This window comes from Adiantum capillus-veneris, chromosome 27 (assembly GCF_014529385.1).
Source record: "Adiantum capillus-veneris isolate H3 chromosome 27, ASM1452938v2, whole genome shotgun sequence".
Taxonomy (NCBI): Eukaryota; Viridiplantae; Streptophyta; class Polypodiopsida; order Polypodiales; family Pteridaceae; genus Adiantum; species Adiantum capillus-veneris.
Genome location: NC_140957.1, coordinates 12,460,655 through 12,476,081, shown reverse-complemented (window position 1 = coordinate 12,476,081; position 15,427 = coordinate 12,460,655). Strand labels below are relative to the sequence as shown.

Here is a 15,427-nt window from a genome sequence, read left to right as displayed (position 1 = left end):
ATAATCTCTTAGCCATCCCATTAGATACGTAGAAGATTCGTTGAATTGAGCAGCATTGCCCTACCATAAAGTAATGTGTTTCCAATGCCAACAGAAGGTAACCCATCCAATTGTGTTCAGCATCCAAAAGACAGCTAAGTAGAAAGCATCCCAGGCAAAAATGTCGCAAGTTCCCCCTCGGCCGGGGCCATCTCAAGGAAAACTATAACCAAATTCTTTCTTATCCGGCATCAACTTGGACCCGCGTGCATCTAAAGCACCTTTCACCAAAATTAGTGTAGTGGTGTGTAAACCTAGAGCGATGGCATGGTGAACGAGAAAATCCCCGGGACCAATCGTTAAAAATAACAAATTATTGCTACTGCTAACAGCGTCCAACCAGCTAGGTAACCACAAGCCCTGACCAACATTACTTACTGGACTATCTACTGAAGATAGAAGCACGTCAAAACCGTATGAAACTTTACCATGAGCAGATTGAATCCACTGAGCAAATACGGGTTCAATAAGAATCTGTTTTTCCGGAGTCCCGAAGGCTAGCATTACATCGTCATGAACATAAAGATCTAACGTATGAAAACCCAGAAATAAACTAGCCCAACTTAGGTGAGATATAATTGCTTCTTTGTGCTCTAACATTCTTGCCAACACATTATCTCTATTCTGCTCGGGATCATAATCTCTAAGAAAGAAGATGGCTCATGTGCAAAAGCTCCTGCCATGATAAACTCGGCAATGTATTGGTGGTGAGTATATAGTGCTGCTTGGGTCGTATAATCCCGCGCTAGAAAAGCATAGGTGGGTAAGGAATACATATGTTGTGCAACAAGGGAGGCGATGACTCCCGAAGCAGCTAAAGCAAGTCCTAATTGGAAGTGGAGAGAATTATTCACTGTATCATAAAGTCCCCGGTGTCCACGTCCCAGCTTACCTCCCGGGGGAATGTGAGCATCTAAAATTTCTTTCATGCTGTGTCCGATACCAAAGTTAGTTCTGTTATAAAGGTGTTAAGAAAGACACTTAGTAGTCAATATTCATCTTCATATCCATCTCTCTATGGTGCTTTGCATGCCATTTTTGCAATGTAAGAATACTATACCATCACTATATAGGTGTTTTTCTATCACTACTATCAATTGTAATTGATTGTGAGGTTGATCGGTTGGTTTTGAGCATAAAATAAAAGACCTTTTGCTAATGCAAATGGCACGAGTGATAAAAGGGAGGGGACATTAAAAGGGAGGGGACATGGACTTTTAGTGTTGGATGAGATGTCCTTTGCTAGGTTCATTGCCCTGTGTGAACAATTTGGCTATATGAATTTGTACAATGGCTAGCAAACCAATGGTACGTTTTTTAAAACGTTTATGGCATGCTATGTCGAGATTTTTCATTGCCCTTTTGTGGATTCATTAATATCCTATCTTTGCTAGCTAATTGGGTTTTAATTGGAAAATTTGTCAAACTCTTAAAATCCCAAGTACCAAGTTCATGGTGTTTTCGTATTTGAAGCTCCCATATGGTAAGCAGAACAGGTTGAACAAGAAATAAGATGTGACTCACATATTGATTGATATGAATGGGTGATGGTGGTATTAGTTACTAGAGATAGGTCCTTTTACTTTGAGAGTAGATACTAATCAAAATAATCTCCTGACGTAATCACTTCCATTCAATGTTTTGTTAATAATATCCAATAAAATGTTATATACACATTATGGGCCTATTACCCCATCCTTCTCTAATGTACACATAAAAATACACATTTTTTATAGTATTAATAACCCTCTTTGGTTAACTCACATGATATGATAGATTTCTTAATAAGTGACCATCCCAAGTCTTTACTCGTACTACTACTCCTACTACTGAGAGACTTAAAAAAAAACCAAAGATGCTTTCGCATCTTTCCCTCCGACAACGCAGCAATGACGCACGCATGCGATTCAACAGCGACTACTCTTGTAGACAGGAGGCAAAGAGAATCGCGCGACCACTGTCGCAGTGAGAGAAAGAGAGAGCAAGCAGGGGACATAGAGATCGCGGCGCAACCATTGTCGCAATGAGAAAAAGAGAGAGAAGGGGCCTTGCAACACCTCGCTCGGACACAGAAACGAGAGAGAGAGAGAAGGAAATCTATGACAGCCGTCTGATTCTCCTACCTCTCCCCTCAGCCCTGTCTGGTGTACACACATAGCGCAAGCGACCATCCTGTAGCACGAGAGAGAGAGAGAGAGAGAGAGAGAGAGAGAGAGAGAGAGAGAGAGAGAGAAGCCATCGAGGCGACGACATCCCAAAGGGAAAGGGGAGAGAGAGAGAGAGAGAGAGAGAGAGAGAGAGAGAGAGAGAGAGAGAGAGAGCCATCGAGGCGACGACATCCCAAAGGGGGAGAGGGAGAGAGAGAGAGAGAGAGAGAGAGAGAGAGAGAGAGAAGCCATCGAGGCGACGATATCCCAAAGGGAAAGGTGAGAGAGAGAGAGAGAGAGAGAGACCTTCCAGGCTTCCACTAATCACCCTTCCTAATGGTTTATTTTTTGAATTTTCTTCAGGTGGTACCTCCTACTAGCGGCTTATGAGTAGACATTGCGTATGACCAAAAGAGCTTCGTTTCTTAGCTGCTTCAACGGTGCCACATGGCACCATTGCTTTTCTTATTATTAGCTACGTGATGCCCTAGAAGCCAGCGCCATAGAAACGCGAACAATAAGGAGACTCAAAAAGTGCTTGCGCTGCCCGCCTCAAATGGATTCTTTGAGTGAAGACGCACTTTGACGTAATGGCACGCTTCGCCTCACAGGTGCTTCAACATGGCGAGCTCACCGTAGTGATGACATAAAATAGTTGAAGATGCGTGAAGGTACCTCTCTTATCTCCGTTGTGCGTCATAGAGCTGGAAATTGATTTCCTTGTCCACTGCCAGCAGCACCGCATTTACCTTGTTTTTGTGCAGGCTTGATGATGAAAGCATGCATTGTTTATTTTAGCCGACGCTTTGATCCAACTTTGTGACTTCTGTGTATAGGAACCAGCACGCCCATGAGGCGGTTTCCTCCAGCACCCCACCCGGAAATAATGCGAGCTGATCAAAAGGACTCACAATACGTAAATCAGCTTTGTGATGCTTGCCATGATGCCTACAGCTGTATCTTTGGTATGGATCCTACTCCACTTTGATGCTGTGCAGTCGCCATGTTTCTTTATAATTTTCACATTGTATCATTTTGACTTTAATTACTGCAACAAAGCTATTTGCGCCAAAATTTACTGGTAGGTAGCAAACCACGTGATTTCTCGCTTAATCTATGTAGGGGATGCCTAGTGTAATTGGCAAGTCACCGACAAAGAGGTGAAACAGAACAATAGCATAACGAACTGAACTGAAACAATAGAATACTTGACCTGAAAGAGGGTTTGAGACAAGACATAGTGGGGCTAGTTCTCTAGTGAGATGCACTTGCCCCTAAGATGTCTGTGTTGATGACATGGAAGTAGACTGTACGAATGCCCCAAAACTCGCTCTGACTGCTGCTGACGTGGCTACCATACGGAACCCCCACAAAAAGCGTTGGCATGCTGACGTGGCAGACTGTACGGACAACCCCAGACTTTGTGCTGACAACTTGTACATATTTTCGCAAATTGCGCTAGCTGTTTTTCCTGGCAAATTTTTGACTAGTTACTTGCTTTTGAGTTTATTGCTTTTGGGGCATCCCTTGTAAGAATAAAAGGACCCTTAGGGGGCCTCACTCTTCAGAGCAGCTGGACGCAGAGTCTGAGAGCAGAGGACCCCTTCGGTGTTGTACTTTGCTCAAGCATTAATATAAAAGAAATACCGAAAGGGGCGCCAATCTTTGGGGCCAATCTCTTTGGGCACGGAACTATGTCGGGCCGTGTCGACCAAATTGAACTGTGATTTTAAAGTTGTGAAGAATTTTAAGTGATTCTCTCGTGTGTCGTGCTCGATTTCTGACTTGGGGTGCCCAAGCCTGTGACAATGGTATCAGAGCATCAGGCGTGTGCTTTTCTCAAAGCATACCGGTCCTATCAAAGAGCAGACAGGGCACTTGGGGCACATTTTTGGAATTTGTTATTGAAGAATCTTCGTGTCCCGACCTCGGACTTATTAGCCACTCCCACCCTTACTTCATCGTGCTCGGGAGCCCGTCTTCATCGCTTTGTCTTACAGGGCATAAGCCATAAAGAATCCCAGATTCCACATGGGTTCTCGTGGAGAATTTGGCAAGATAACACCTCTTAGTGGAAAGGCAAAGAAAAGTTGAAACTCGGCACGGGAATTGAAGAAAAGAATGAAGATTTGGGCAAATTTTTCGACAGAGAAGCGAAGTATAAGCGTCAACTGGAGGTTGACAATGTGTGAAAAAATTGATCAAGTACCCAAGGAACCCGAGATTTGCAAAACACTTGAAGAATTACCCGATTGATGAGATTCACTTGATATGGCATGAGGCCATTGAGTCTCCTCTCAGGACGGGGTGGAAAGCTCAAAGGATAGATGAGTGGAAAGCAAAAGCTTTACTCACAGGAAGAGTTGGAACATAAGTGTTACCCAGAAGATGAACCAGGTACTGGAAAGGACATTGAAAGGGATACTGATGTACTGACAATCTGGTTGTTTCTAGATAACTCGAAATAGGAGCGATGAACTTGCATGTGCATGGATTGGGAAGCATAAAGCTATACATACACTCTTTTGCAACGAGGTGAGCCATCTCCTTACTTGGTTTGCATGAGAAATCGAGGATGAGATGTTGAGGTCGGGAGCGACGGAAGCTCAAGAATGGATCCACGATTCAAGATAAGAATGATGAATTTGAATGAATGGATGACAACGCATGTTGAATGATTCTAGTGCATCAAGATTCCCATATGAATGAGATGACTGGATACTGTGGTGAGCGCATAAAAAGTTCCTGTAGGATGAGATGACTACACAATGATCTAGGTGCATCAAGACTTTTGGATGGATGAGATAACTAGATGATTGAAACATTGTGTTTGGTATGAACTAAGTGTGTGAATGAAGAAATTTAAAATAGGAATTTTCGAAGATGATTAATGGTCTCTGGAAGAACTTGCTTAGATGTGTGCAGATAACATGTGAAATCGATAATAATGAATGACGAATTCGGAGCAATGAAAGCTCCAGAATGAACCTGACAACGATAACTATCATGAATTTTGACTGAAACTAATAAAAGAATCTGGTATTTGTGAATAGGTAACAGGATTAAGAATGAGATGATGATGATTTTGGAGCAGTGACAACTCCCGAATGAACGTGATATCAAATCATGAATTTTGAATCACGACTGATTCAACGGAACTGTCGTAATTGCATCAAAAGTTCCTGCAGGATGAGATTGTCACACAGGCAAAACTGAATGATTGAAGCACTCTGTTCAGTATGAACTTAGTGATGGATTGGGATCCCCGGAAATGATTACTCGCACACGGCAGTGCTTGAGTGCAAATGGAATGATCACTCGCAAACGACAGTGCTCGAGTGCAGAAATCTATGGACATGATCGCAATATGGGATTAGTCAATCCGACATCAGTGAGATCTGGGATAGATCTAGATGCGACTGTCAAATACGTTACCAGAAATCATGCTCCTAGATTAGAACAGAATCCATGGACGTGATCGCGATATGGGATTAGTTAAAGTGACATCAGTGAGGTCCGGTGCGGATCTAGATGCGATTGCTAAATATGTCCCCAGGAATCACGATCCTAGATTCTATGTTATGTGATTTAAATGTGATGTGATGTGACTGTCGTCTATGTACAAGTGCTGGATTTGTGTCGTCTAGTGCGTTGGTACTTAGAGTCAGTGTCTACTGAACTGGTTTAATGCTTATGTCCGATTTTGCAGGTTTAATCGAGGGCGATTATGATTCTTTCAAGAGGGGGGTATGTCAGAAAATGATGACGTTGTAGCATTGTGCGGACATAGGCTGATAATGACGTGGTACCCCGAAACTCGCTCTAGCTGCTGCTGACGTGGCTGTTGTACGGAGCCCCCGCAAAAAGCGTTGACATGTTGACGTGGCAGACTGTACGGACATCCTCTGATTTTGCGCTAAGAGCCTGTAAAGATTTCCGCAAATTGGGCTAGTTGCTTTTCTTGGCAGATTTTTGACCAATTGCATTTGGGACTTCTTGCTTTTGAGTTTATTGCTTGTGGGGCTTTGCTTTTGGGGCATCCCTTGTAAGAATAAAAGGACCCTTAGGGGCCTCACTCTATAGAGCATCAGGACGCAGAGTCTGAGAGCAGAGGACCCCTCGAGTGTTGTACTTTGCTCAAGCATTAATATAAAAGAAATACCGAAAGGGGCGCCAGTCTTTGTGGCCAATCTCTCTGGGCACAGAACTACGCCGGGCCGTGTCGACCAAATTGCACTGTGATTTGTAAGTTGTGAAGTATTTTAAGTGATTCTCTCGTGTGTCGTGCCCGATTTCCAACTTGGGTGTCCAAGCGTGTGACAGATGCCAAAAGCTACGAGTCAATGCTTTCAATAACTGTCGCCCAAACGTTGCAAGCAATCAGTTTGCCATGTCATCATTGTCTGTACGTGCCATGTTCGCATTGTTTGTACTACCACATCAACATCCCACGGATTCTACCGTAGTTCTTGTTGAGATTCACGCTAGCCTGGACTTATATTCGGGCCCGCTCTTCCGATCGGCAGGCTCCAACTTACTTTCCTTTCCTTCTGCTGTAATTGTCAAGCCATTGGCGAGGCGATGAATCAACAACAAACACATGTTGGAACTTGAAAATTCATAACACTTCAACTTTAGAACAACCGAAGTCAAGACATGGGTGCACAAAGTGAGGATGTGGCACATCCGTGAGAGAGAGAGAGAGAGAGAGAGAGAGAGAGAGAGAGAGAGAGAGAGAGAGAGAGAGGTACACTAGAGGCCGAAACTGACCTATGAGACAGATCAAAGTACACTTTTTACATTGTCTTCCAACTCAGCAAAAACGAAAATAGAATAAACAACCTCAGTAGCTGAGAGCTCCTTGGTCATGAGTTTATCATTACAAACATGTATCACCCATGCTTGCCATAAAAAGAAAAAAGATGTATAACCTTGTTTCTTTCATCATGTATCATGTTTGAAGGTGATTTGTCGACAAAGTCTCTAATGATGGCTTTCCCTCCTCTGTAGAATGCTCACTTTCCCTTCTTTCATGCTTCTCTTACTTTATTTGATTTTGCTGATCTGTTCTTTAGTTGGGTATGTGTTAGCTCGACTGATACCCAAATTGACATACCTTTTAAGGACCTTGTCTGCTTCATAACTGCTATCTTTTCTTTCTTATCATAGTAAGACCTTTGCCTGTTTTCCTTTGACCTCCACATGCAGTGGTTCTCCGAGCTCGATGAAAGGGCCACCCGAGACAATCCTCTAGTCAATATATGTGTTTCTACAGTATATTCAAATTCATCTTGTTTAGATTCATGTCTTTGTGTGTCCCATCCATCGAGAAGACCTCCAATTCGGATATGTCTTTCTTGCTTTGTACTCTCTCCTTTCTTTTAATAACAGAGAAAACTTCTTTGAAAAGCTTTGCTGGTTTACCTTAGAATTCTCTTCTTCAATCTTTGGGTGGTGCTCTTCCATTGTTGTTTGCTTTGTTGTCAATTCTTGTACTTTTGTTTGAAGCTCTGCTATGTGTTCCTCCTTCTGTAGCTCGTGTTTGACAAGATTGAGTTCAGTGTAACAAACTTGGACACCCCAAGTCAAGATTCTACCGCGACAGAACAGAGATTCACTTCAAAAACAGTTCGCAATTTGTACTTGAGTCGACACGACCCGGCATAGTGCCATGCCTAGAGATATTGGCCCCAAAGACTGGCGCCCCTTTCAGTATTTTTTTTTGTATTAATCTGTGTTCAAAGTACAAGAGAGTGGGTAGGTGCTCACTCTCACACTCTGCGTCCAGATGCTCTTAGAAGTGAGGCCCTGCCCATTTATTGGTACAAGGGATGCCCAAAAGCAGAGCCCCAAAATCAAAAGCTTAAAAGCTTCTAAAAATAAAGCAATAAGCCTGAAAAGCTGCCATTGATTTTTCAGCCAGCGTAAAACCAAGAAATCCGTACGGCAGGCCATGTCAGCAGCTTCGGAAATTGCGCTGCTAGCGCTTTTTGCGGGTCCGTACTGCCACGCGACAGTGTGTGTGTCCCGGGGTCTGCTGCCATGTTAGCCATTTGTGACATACCCCCTCTTGAAAGCATTGTAATCGCCCTCGATTACGCCTGCAAAACATACAGAGGCCATAAATTGTCTTAGCAAACATTGACTGTTAGTACCGACGCACTAGGAACAACACATCTAGCACATGTACCAATCGACAGTCACATCACAAGACATCACTTGACATCATAGGACGTCACATGACAAATCACATTCAAAATTCATTCCAAATCTCAGACCATGATCAATCGGCAACGTATTTAGCAATCAAATCTAGATCCAGTCGGGACCTCACAGATGCTCGATTAACTAATCCATATTGCAATCATGTCTATAGAGATTTATGAGACCGAAATGTTGCAGTCATTTCGTCTATCAATTCCTGCACTCAAACAAGTCAAGTACAAATCAATCAATATCATTTTCATTATCGTGAATTCGAGTTCATAAAGTCATATAGCAGAATACTGTCAGCTTAGCAGTATCCCTGAAACCCAAAGGGACATCAGTGACTCCATATCAAAAATCGGAGCAATCTGTCGACAAAGGAGCGGAGTGACTCCCCTCTTGTGCAAACCCGCTGCACTAGATTCGCCCATGCTGAATCGGGGTTCTATCGAAGTAGACTACGCTAAACCGAATGCTTCAAGGTAAAGGTTCACAATTTGAGGAGTATCTGCTAGGTCCTCCTCCATCCACTTCGCATCCAATGCAGGATAGTTCTTGAATTTAACCAAGAACCGCCTAATCACCTTATCTTTAATCTTTCTATCTTAATGTGCCAGTATGTGTTCTGGAACGAGTATCTCCTCGCTTTCCTCCACTTTGGGTTGCTCATCTGGCTCCTCATCATCGGGCACATCGCCTTTAAAAGGCTTCAAGAGACTCACATGAAAAGCATTGTGAATTCTCCAAGTATTGGGCAGCTTTGGTCTAAAGGAGACATCATTTATCTTTTCTTTTATCTGGAAAGGTCCATAGTATCTCATGCTACGCTTTGGAAAAAGCTGCTCCTTTTCCTTTTTCTTTCTCAATCATCATCTTGTCGTAAGCTGCCATAGGATCTGGGGCAATCTTTGGCGTGGATGGGAAAGGGGGAGGGTTGGAAAAACCTCTTGGTGGGGAAAACTCTTCTTCGCCACTCCCATGCTCACCACCTCCATGCGAAGTATCCATTCCGCTTCGGGTGATGATCATCCACTGAAGTCTTGGGTTCTTAAGTTCACGAGGAACTTGGGTTCTTGTGGGTCTTGGGTCTTGGGTTCTTGAGGGTCTTGAGGTTCTTGAGTTCTTGAGGTTCTGGAGTTCTTGAGGTTCTTCTTTAGCTTGCAATCTGTATTAGAGAAGGATCTTCTCTTCACCCGAGCTCTTCTCTTTTCCGCGGGCGCACCCCTTGGCGGCCTTGCGCTCACACCAAGGTTGCTTTTTCCCACCTCACGTCGATTGGCCGGCCGCTAAGTGCACGGTCCGATCTCAATGAGTGAAAAGAGGCACAAGGCCTTCTTTCTTGGGTTTCTTGTCACTCTTCAAAAACAAGATTAGAAATCGATACGCCTAAGTGGAATTGGCTTACGTGTGACCACAACAAGCAAAAAAAAATAAAATCTTGTGGTTCTTTCCTTGAGTGATACAGAACATTGCCAAAGCTCTGATACCAATGTAAGGTGCAACGGGAGTGAATGTTGAACTTTGCTCAAGATGAGTGCTCCGAACTGTGCTCAAGGGTTCCTTTACTTACGGAAGGGAGAGAGCCTTCCGTTCCTTTAGTGAGAGAGTGCAATGGACACAAACAAAGTGAACACTTGAATGAAGGTGCTGAGAGAGAGAGAGAGAGAGAGAAGAATACGACACCAGATGTTGTCAAAACCCTCCTCCGAAGGCCCCACTCTCTATGGCAAAAGCGGTCTACTATTGATTGCACAAATCTCTATAATGCTTGGACTTGCCGACGATGTCGGCAACGATGAGGACGACGACGAGACGGGCTGAAATCTAAAAATGCCAAGGGCTGAAATCTGCAAATCTTTATCTGCTGAATTCTGACTCTATGTCGGTGACGATGTCGATGGCGACGATGCAACGACGACGTGCTAAAAACGCAGATGCTGACATCAGCGTTTTCCGGGTTGAAAGTGCAAACTGTGTTGGATCTGACCGAGGATCTGCTGCGGGAAGGTGAGATTTGCGAGGTTTGGGACTTGAACTACGATGAGTCTATGCTTAAAACTGAAAACGGTGGTGTTCTTCTGAGTTCTATCGTGGTAGAACTGCAAACGCTAGGGGCTGATCTGCAATTCAAAACACTGGCTGAAATCTGTCTGCTGTGGGGAATCTGCTAACGTTAGGGCTGATCTGCTGTGTTGTTGTGGAATCTACTAACGCTAGGGCTGATCTGCTGTGTCTTGTTGTCGTTGAGATTGATCTGCCATGCAAAAATGCCAAGGCTGGTTTGTGGATGAAAAATGCTAGGTCCTTGCTGTGATGCAAAAACGCTAGGCTTGCTTGAGGTCCTGTTGAGAAGGTGCCTGTTGAACCGAAGTTCCTGCTGCCTCTCTTGCCAGAAATGCTAGCGCTAGGGTTTTCTTATATATATTCTTACTAGAATTGCCCTACCCAGTTTCCAACAAAAGTCACTTAAAAATAATAAGTGAAAAATGTCAAAAATAGAAAAAATAGGTCTATGCACTGTTAAAATGCTCCTGATGGGTTCTGATGGAAATCTGATGATCATGCTGTGTGCAACCAGAGGATATGCATCTATTCTAAGTGCCTGGACATGCACGGTCTACGAACAGACTCACAAAAGTGCCATATCACTTCTTATTCTAGACTGACTGAACTGGACTGAACCCATGTCATAAAGTAGCTTGTCCACGTACACATAGGGTTAGATGTGCACCTGACAAGAACTTTTTTGCTGCCTTCAACAATCTCAAAAGGTGCTTTGCCAGTCGACGAATGCACCATATTTCATAGTAACAGGAAATGGCCGTTTTCGGGTTTCCGTTTCCCGTCCCCATTCTAAGTTCTCGTTCCGAATCCCCGTTCCATGTTTCAAACGTGAGTACCCGTAATAGGGAATGGCATTTTGTGGCAGTTACTGTTCCGCATACTCAAGCATAGGCAAATACTGTTCCCACTTGCCCTTATTATCTGACGCATAGCATTTCAGCACACATTGTACATGAACAAGCGTGCCATCTGATCAGATTTTATCTTCTTCCTAACAGGGATAAAATGGGCCTGCTTGCTAAACCTGCAGATAATGGTCCATATACCATCATTCCCTGTTGGCGTTCTTGGAAGATCAAAGATAAAGTCCATAGCAAGGTTTTCCCATGGCTTATCCGGAATTGGCAGTGATTGTAACAACCTTGGTGCCTTTGGCCAGTCAAACTTGACCTTTTGGCAAATTATGCATGCTCGCACAAAGGCATCCACCTCTCTCCTCAAGGTAGGCCAATAGAAAAATGTCTATACCACTTTAACTGTCGCATCAATACCACGATGCCCTGCATACGGTGGGTGGGACATGACTCTCTTCCATGACCTTATGTCGCAATGGCCTTCTGACACAAAGTCTGCCATGCATCATTATAAAACCATCTTTGAGGAGGTAGTGCTCATGATGTTGCCCATCTTGCAACTGTTCAAAGATCCTTGCAAAATCTTCATCAATAGCATACTGTTCCTTCATGTCATCTAGCTCATGATGATAAGGAATTGATACAACTGAAATTTTGTGGCTTCCTTGATAACGCATCAGCCACAACATTCTTCTTGCCTTCTACATGCTGTACTTTGAACTCAGATTAATACAAAAAGAAATATCGAAAGGGGCGCCAGTCTTTGGGGCCAATATCTCTAGGCACGGAACTCCACCGGGCCAATGTTGAATAAATTGTGAATTGTGAACTGTTTTGAAGTGGTTATTTGGTGCTATCGTGGTAGAATCTTGACTTGGAATGTCCAAGTTTGTTACAGTGGTATCAGAGCACGGTCGATTTCTCTTCTACGGGAAATCCGATCCCAATTTTTTTTTTTCCGCGGCACCTATGGCTTCACGCAAGGATCAGTCGACTCCCTCTGCATCCGAAGATGCGGGAAGGGATCACAACGAAGATTGCGGCAAGGAGTATGGCCTACCTCGGCCTACTCAGGCGAAGCGACGAGAGATGGAGCGTCGTCAATTGATCGGCGATGCAACAAAGATGATGCTCAATTTTGTGAAGGATCCAAAATTTGCAAAATATATGAGCGAGACTTCTTTTCAGGAAGTGCACGAGCAGTGGCAGAAAACCACACCACCACCCCCAAAACCCGCTCTCAAGAAACCTTCTGCGCTCACAAGAAATACTCAAAGAAGGAATTAGAAGAGGTGGTTGATGCACAGATTGCTCACCTTTTTGACACGCAAAACAAAGCTAAAAAGCACGACAAAAAGCAGAAGAAAGGCACTGACTTCCCGAGCTATTTGGGTCGTTAGTCGACATTTGAAAAGGCAAAGAAAGAGAAGAAGCGTGTTCGGTTTGAAGAAGTACCCAGTTCTTCTTCTTCTTCTTCTTCTTCTTCTTCTTCTGGCAGTTCTTCTAGCTCATCTGACTCGAGCGAAGAAGACCGAAAAAGCAAAAAGCAACGCAAGAAACAACACTTTGCAAAGGGCAAGAAAAAGGCAAAGAAGTCTAAATCTCGCCCAGTGAGCGACAATTCTACAGAGGACTCGTCTACAGGCAGTTCAGACTTTGACAACGGCAACTTTTATGCAAAGAAGAAGAATTTTTATAAAGCCAACCAATATGACTTTCTGGAAGATAAAAGCAAGAAGGTCTAAGAGTTTAAGGAAGGTGGATAGTCAATTAAATTTGACACGTTTTCGGGATATAGAGATGCTTCGAAGGCTTTGTCTTTTGTACAGCAGTTTGACATCGCTTTCACGGGAGGACGTCACTCAAAGCACTCTTAAGATTCGGAGAGCTGTCCCTTACTCTAAGGGGAATGCTCGAACTTGGTGGTCCATGCTTCTTTTAAACAAGACTGCGCAAGTTAAATGGCTGAAATTTAAGAAGCTTTTTGTTTCTTCTTGGCTGACTCAAGAGTATAAACGCGATATACGAGCTGCTTGGAACTATCTTCGGATGACCAAGAAAGATACAGTGGACACTTATTGTGAGAGATTCTGGAGCTCTTTTCTACCCGCCTCTTCATTCAAGAAGATCTCGTTCAGAGAACAGATTGAGCGGTTTACCTTGGGTCTACCTACAGAGATCCGAGATCACTGCTTGGAACAGAAGTTAGCTTCTATTCAGGAGTTGCTGAGTCATGCGAAACGGGGTTTTGCCATTCACTCTGGCAGTCTGACCTACCCCACCGATGAGGCCATGACACAACGAGCTGAACAGACTTCAGCAAATGAAAGTAGAAAGAGAAAGAGCAACCCAAAAAAGAAGGATGCACGACCCAAGCTTACTCCTCAGGAGAGAGCTCGCTTCATCAGGGAGGGGAAGTGCTTTGGATGCGGGAGCATGGACATATCTTTGCGAAGTGCCCTAAAAAGGCACAAAAAGAAGAGAATGACAAGGACGACGAAATGCCCGAGAGTTCGAGAGCAGCCGAGGAACGTGGAAGAAAAGGCAAGATGAAAACATGACTGGTTCCAGATTGTGTGGGTACCGATCCCAACACAATGGACGAGAGTACAGAACTTTGCCGAGCTTGGGGCAAAGTGCAAGACCAAGAGGCCCTGATCTTCTTTGATGGAGGAGCCAAGGCCAACTTCATTTCACCGGAATTTGCGCCGCCTCTCGAGATTACTCCCAATAGGATGGGACCACTTGCGGAGGCTGTTCTAGCGGCACCCGGCAGGGACGTAGCCATTACACCTGTCATTAGCAAACTTTGGTTGCATTGTGAGGGGTATTTGGGGCATGAGGACTTTTACATAATGCCTTTGGAAGGTTGTGATGTTCTCGTGGGAATTCCGTGGTACCACAAGAACAACGTCGTGGTCGATTTGGGCCAAGAAAGCGACATTGACTACAAAGAAGGACAGAACCATTGTACTTGACATTAAACTGAAGGGCGAGTCTGTCCCTATTGTATCGGCTTCAGCCATTTCTAAATTAATGAAATCCAGTCTGTTTGTTTACTCGATCTTTATGAAAGAGTTGAGTGATGAGGATAGGACAAATATGTCTAAACTTGATAAAGAACGCTAAGATTTCCTCCACTCTCAAGCCAATTGCTTCTCAGAGGGCCTACCAGGCGAGTTACCACCTGCTCGTCTTGAAGATCATACCATTGATCTGATACCTGGAAGCACACCACCGAACCGGCCACCTTACCGTGTGAGTCGAGCACAGAACGAAGAGATTATGAACCAAGTGAAAGACCTCTTGGAAAAGGGTCTTGTCCAGCCTGTACTTCAACGTATTGCTCTCCAGTGTTGTTGGTTCTGAAGAAAGACGGATCTTGGAGAATGTGCATCGATTATAGAGCTCTCGACAAAATCACCATCAAGAACAGATTTCCATTCCTAGGATCGATGATATACTCGACAGATTACAGGGATCCTCGTGCTTTAGCAGGATTGATATGAAGAGTGGATATCATCAGATCCAAATCGCGCCGGGAGACGTCTACAAGACAGCTTTTCGGATGACTTTTGGGTTATTTGAGTTTTTGGTGATGCCTTTTGGCTTAACCAATACTCCTGCGACATTGATCCGGATGATGGACAAGATTTTTCGAGAGTACAGGCTATTTGTTGGCACTCATTGTTTTCTCCAAGAATGAGGGAGAACATAGAGATCATCTGCTTCAGGTCTTTCAGGCATTACGAGATCACAAGTTAGTGATTAATGCAAAGAAAAGTGAATTTTTCCTACCAGAGATACACTTTTTAGGACACATTGTGTCAATAGGAGTGCAACTGGATCCGGCCAAGAGAGAGACTATCCGTGATTGGCCCGATTTGAATAATGTCCATGAAGTTAGAAGCTTCTTGGGACTGTGTTCGTTACAGGCGGTTCATTCGAAAGTTTGCAGAGGTTGTTTCCCCTTTGCATATCTTGACACTGAAAGGAGTCCCTTTCTCGTGGGGACCCACAGAGGTGACTGCCTTTCAGACATTGAAAGAGAAATTGACTACGGGACCAGTTTTGACTTTGCCGGACTTGTAGAAGTCATTTGAAGTATATTGTGAT

The 15,427-nt window shown here is 44.0% G+C and overlaps 1 protein-coding gene across 2 annotated transcripts in view; it reads left to right on the top strand.

Moving 5' to 3' along the window:
- The first annotated feature begins 2,661 nt into the window (after positions 1–2,661).
- Positions 2,662–15,427, top strand: part of LOC147421514 (peroxisome biogenesis factor 10-like) — a 55,865-nt gene continuing 43,099 nt past the window's right edge. The window contains exons 1-2 of one of the 2 annotated variants that reach the window (XR_015186865.1): positions 2,662–2,857; positions 3,023–3,151. Coding sequence is in view for 1 of the 2 variants with exons in the window: in XM_086503739.1 (XP_086359865.1) it covers positions 2,848–2,857; positions 3,023–3,151 (139 nt within the window). In the remaining variant the exon portion in view is untranslated. The remainder of the gene's footprint in view (positions 2,858–3,022; positions 3,152–15,427) is intronic. The other variant, XM_086503739.1, reaches the window with a different exon arrangement.